General features: G+C 35.3%; 1 protein-coding gene across 1 annotated transcript; it reads right to left on the minus strand.

The window, feature by feature from the left end:
- Window positions 1–473: 473 nt before the first annotated feature.
- On the minus strand, window positions 474–1,037 carry LOC113694389 (dirigent protein 11-like). The gene has a single exon (XM_072049529.1). It carries the CDS (start codon window positions 1,035–1,037, stop codon window positions 474–476), a length of 564 nt encoding a protein of 187 aa, XP_071905630.1.
- Window positions 1,038–4,606: the final 3,569 nt, after the last annotated feature.

The following is a 4,606-nucleotide window of genomic DNA, read 5'->3' on the forward strand; positions in this document are numbered from 1 at the left end:
AAAACGCAAACTCAAAATGAGAAGAGGTTAGACGTAAAAAGAAGTGCCACACCAACTGCCTTGCCAAACCCTCTATTTATAGGAGAAATTCTTCCATGTGAAAGCCTTCGAACGAATAGTATTTGAATGGAAATGGCTGCTACGAATTTGACTAATAAAACATACAACTCAATAGTTGGGCTATATGCTAGGATGCTCAAGAGGTAAAAAAAAAAATGTCCATGTAGCTCTCAAAATTTGACAGCACCATAAATGATTTCACATGGATGTCAAAGACATATTTTAACAATTTTATTATTTATTTTTTCCCATCCTCCCGGATGGAGTTCTTATTAAGATAGTCGAATGAACCAGAAGTACATAAAGAAACAGAGACCACCACGTACGTATATGGTCTGAAATAAAACTAAATATCTGTTATTGGCTTTCTTAATTATTGGTTTTCACTTTATTATTCAAACTTCCCATCCTCCTCAGCATCGCCTTATGGTAATATTGGCCATTGTAACCGTATAATTCCTTGCTGGTATTTGTCGAACTGCCAGAAAGGTTGCATATCCACGAACATACCTAAATATTTTGGTGCCAGAAAGTACTGAAAATTCAGTCACCGAAGTATTTTGTATGCTATATCCTAGTCCTTGGAATTCCAAAGTGCTACCGTTGTATTGTCCGTCGGTGAAAATGAAGGAAAATGGGTCAAATGAGTAAAGTCCATCACGGGATGAAGCTACATAAAGGCCTTGGCTTCGACCAACAGTTGGAGAATTGATGCTGATGCTTTCTGTAAAGGGAGAATCATTAACATAAATGGTTCCAAATTCGGTGGGAGTTCTCGGCCTACCAGGGGCGCCGGCAACTGCGACAGTGGTGGCATTTGGTCCGCCTGAAAACAGTTGAAGGTACACAGTAATCTTTGTTTCCTTTCCACCGCAGCAATAATCACGGTCACGATGATTAGCTTCTGAACAAACAAAGATTGCTACTAATAGCAAAAGGGAAATTTGGATGGATGTTAAAGCTGAACCTTTTGCCATTTTGTATGTTGAAAGGCTTGCTGAAAAACAAAGAAGGAAGAAACAAATTAGTTAGATGGTGAAGATAATTTGTTCAATGACCATATTTATAGGATGGAGTCAAGGAGTTAGGTATAGCACAAAAAGTTTTAAAAGACAATTAAACATCAATGGGTGGCCATCTATCACAATAGGTTTGTGTAGAATGGTGTGGTGTAATCAGCATATATACATTCAAAGTTCATAGCCAAGAATTTCTTTTCATATATAATGGGATAATGGAAAACCTTGTTAACATGAAACACATTTACCTAACAAAAATGAAACACATTTAATAAGGTTCTGGAAAAGGATTAACTCCACTTTGCATTTTCAAACTTGTACCACTTTAACAAGGTTCCGAACTTGTGCTTAGCAGATAAATCAATGTCGACTTTTGATTTTTCTGCATATAAATGGTTTAAATGAAATGAGATTACATTTCTGAGAGTTAGGTAGAGCATAAAAAGTTTTAAGAGAGAATTAAAAATCAATGGGTGGCCACCTATCACAATAGGTTTGAGTAGAATGGTGCGATATACTCAGTAGATATATCATTCAAAGTTGATAGCCAAGAATTTCTTTTAGGGATGGCAACTAGGTCGGATGATCACGGGCTAATGGGCCGGGGAGGGGATTTTTTCCGCCGTTAAAAAATGGGGCAGGGGGCAAGGGAGTAAACCCCCGCCTCACCACCCATTAAAAAAATTAAATCTATATATGTATATATTTATATATAATATTTAATTTAATTTGTTACAAATATATAATAATGATATTATTAGTTATAAATATTATATAATGCATATTAGTATTTGCAATATAAATGATAAGTATTTGTAATATAGTTGATATTATCAAATACTAATAATAGTACATGTCTACTAATAGAAATTATTAATTAGTTATATTAAATCTACTAATACAATTATACTAAATTCGTAATTACACTTAACACAATAACACTTTTTTCTCAGAAAAAAAAACACAATAATGACTTAATGATTGTAGTTTTCTCAAAAGTGAAAACTTGACTATTTTAGTTATATTTGTTTCATCATGTTGGATTGTATTCAAATAACTTTTGTTTAATTGTTTTTTATGGGTTTCAATTATGAAATTACAATGGATAATGACTTGGTCATGTGTTGGCATTTAAGTATTTGATTCTTTGCTCAAATTTGACTACAATGAAATTATATAACAAATTTTTATTAGCCCGACGGGTGCTTCCGTGGGGGTAGCGGGGACGGGTAGGAGGACTGAGGGGCAAGGGAAATTCCCCCCGCCCTACTGCCATTCCTAATTTCTTTTGCTATATAGTGTAATAATGGAAAACCTTGAAAACCTGAAACACATTTACCCCAAAAAAAATGAAATACAGTTTACAAGGTTCTGGAAAATGATTAACTCAACTTTGCATCTTTGAATTTGTACCACTTTAACAGGATTCCAAACTTATACTTAGCAGATAAATCGAACTTGACTTTTGATTTTTCTATAGATGAATGGTTTAAATGAAATAGGATTGCATTTCAAAGAGTCAGGTAGAGATTAAAAGGTTTTAAAAGAGAATTAAACCTCAATGGGTGGCCACTTATCACAGTAGGTTTGTGTAGAATGGTGTGGTATATGTGACAGCCCCACTTTCCCCTAAGGCGAACCAAAGGGGTTAGCGGGCTGCCTGCCTAGCTCTCGCCAGGACTAACGGTGCAGTTTAAAGCGATCTATTGCGTTCCGGAACTTATAACGCGCGTAAACAAGTCAAAATGCCCAAAATAACCCCAAGTAAAAAAATGAAATCCGGAGTCGGCCACGAATAGTATCCGACCCGTCAGAACCCAGTCAAACATCAAAATACATATACAACATAACATTTAGTATTTACAAGCCAAAATGGCATACAAAAGTGATACAAAAGTTACTACATGTATGGTTTGCCAAAATCCAAAGTGAAACGGCCCTAAAGGTACATTTAGGGTTTCGATTCATAAGCTATACAAAAGAGACATTCATTTAGCTCATTCGGCAACCAACTAGCAAGAATCATTCCAAAAGTAGTCATATGCCTGTAAGGAAAACAAAAGGAACGGTGTGAGCTGATAAGTGAATATTTAACGTACATTTTGTACGAATTTGGCATGAATTTTTGGTATGTTTTGAGAAGATTAAAGCCATATTTGAACTCTTTTGGTGATAATTGCTTAAATATTGTTTAAGGGTTAAGAAATTGATAAATGAGTGGATTAATGCGTTAATTTTGTGAAATTGTGAAGGTAATTGATGTATGAAATTCATGCACAAGTTGAAAGAAATGTCAGGGTCATCCAGAGGACAAAGTACACAAGAAATTGGGAGCAAAAATGTAGAAAAAGGGAATAAGTGAAAAACTGGAAAATTGCTCAACACGGATCCAAGCTCGGATCCGTGTGGACAAGAGGGATCCGACCCCTCGTCTGTACTTCTGGCGGAGTGTATTCGAGGTCAGGAAGATCCGACCTCGGATCTATCATGGGAAGTCCTCGGATCCTATAATCCGAGCTCGGATCCATTTTTCAACCCTCGGATCCGTGGCTCGGATCTGTCTCTCTCTTCAGCAAATGGCACAGCCGTTTTTCTTTACCTTTCTCACAACTTTTCCAGCTATTTTGAGGGACAGAAATCGGTGGCACATGCTTCTGCAATAAAAGAGAAGACCAAATGAGTGTGGACAAAAGGAAACATCATATCTTTGACTTCTTTTTACAAAATCTGAGTGGAGGAAATTATGAAGTGAGAGAAATGGAATTTCTACCACCTTTTATGCAGAAACACAGGGGAGAAGCCTGGATGACCATACGTAGCTAGTTTTCCTTCTTGCAACAAATTTTCTCTCTAGTTAAGAGTTCTTAGAGAAGCATTTGGTTTTTCACTTGTAACCATCTTGTACAAGAACATAGCAGGAATTGGAGAGCTTTACCTTCAATTGGCTAAGCTTTCTTTTACCTTTCTTATACTTGTATTTCATGATGTTTTGCATTAATAAACTTGTGAGTTTGATTGTTAAATCATTCATGAGTAGCTAATTTTCTATATCTAGGGAGTAGATGAAACTTATGGCTAAATAATACTAATTGAATGTGATTTACACTTGTTATATCTTGTATTAACTTGTCTACTTGTGTAGCTGTTCTTACTTGTTATTGATTGATCACCAATAGCATGTTTATAGTGTTATTATTCAATGAGAATTGGTAATAACAATTGAAACACATGAGTAGAGCTTGAGTTATATGTTCATGAAAATAGTGATACACTTAGGTGGATTATTGAGCATTTTATGAAATAAAACAGAGTAGTAGTAGTATTTCACCATGAAAATAGGGAAATCTATATTGCTCTAGGCCATTTCATCATGAAAATGAGACTTGGTAATTTTAGAAATGAATCTCTGGTTAAACAAGAATAATAGCAAGAAGTAAATCCATTAATTTGTGTTGTTTATTGCCATAAGTGGAATCTACATCCCTAGAATCTTCCTTAAGTGAATTTTCGCTATTTGCATTTAGCAT

The sequence above is a fragment of the Coffea arabica genome, chromosome 5e (assembly GCF_036785885.1).
Source record: "Coffea arabica cultivar ET-39 chromosome 5e, Coffea Arabica ET-39 HiFi, whole genome shotgun sequence".
NCBI classification, from domain to species: Eukaryota; Viridiplantae; Streptophyta; class Magnoliopsida; order Gentianales; family Rubiaceae; genus Coffea; species Coffea arabica.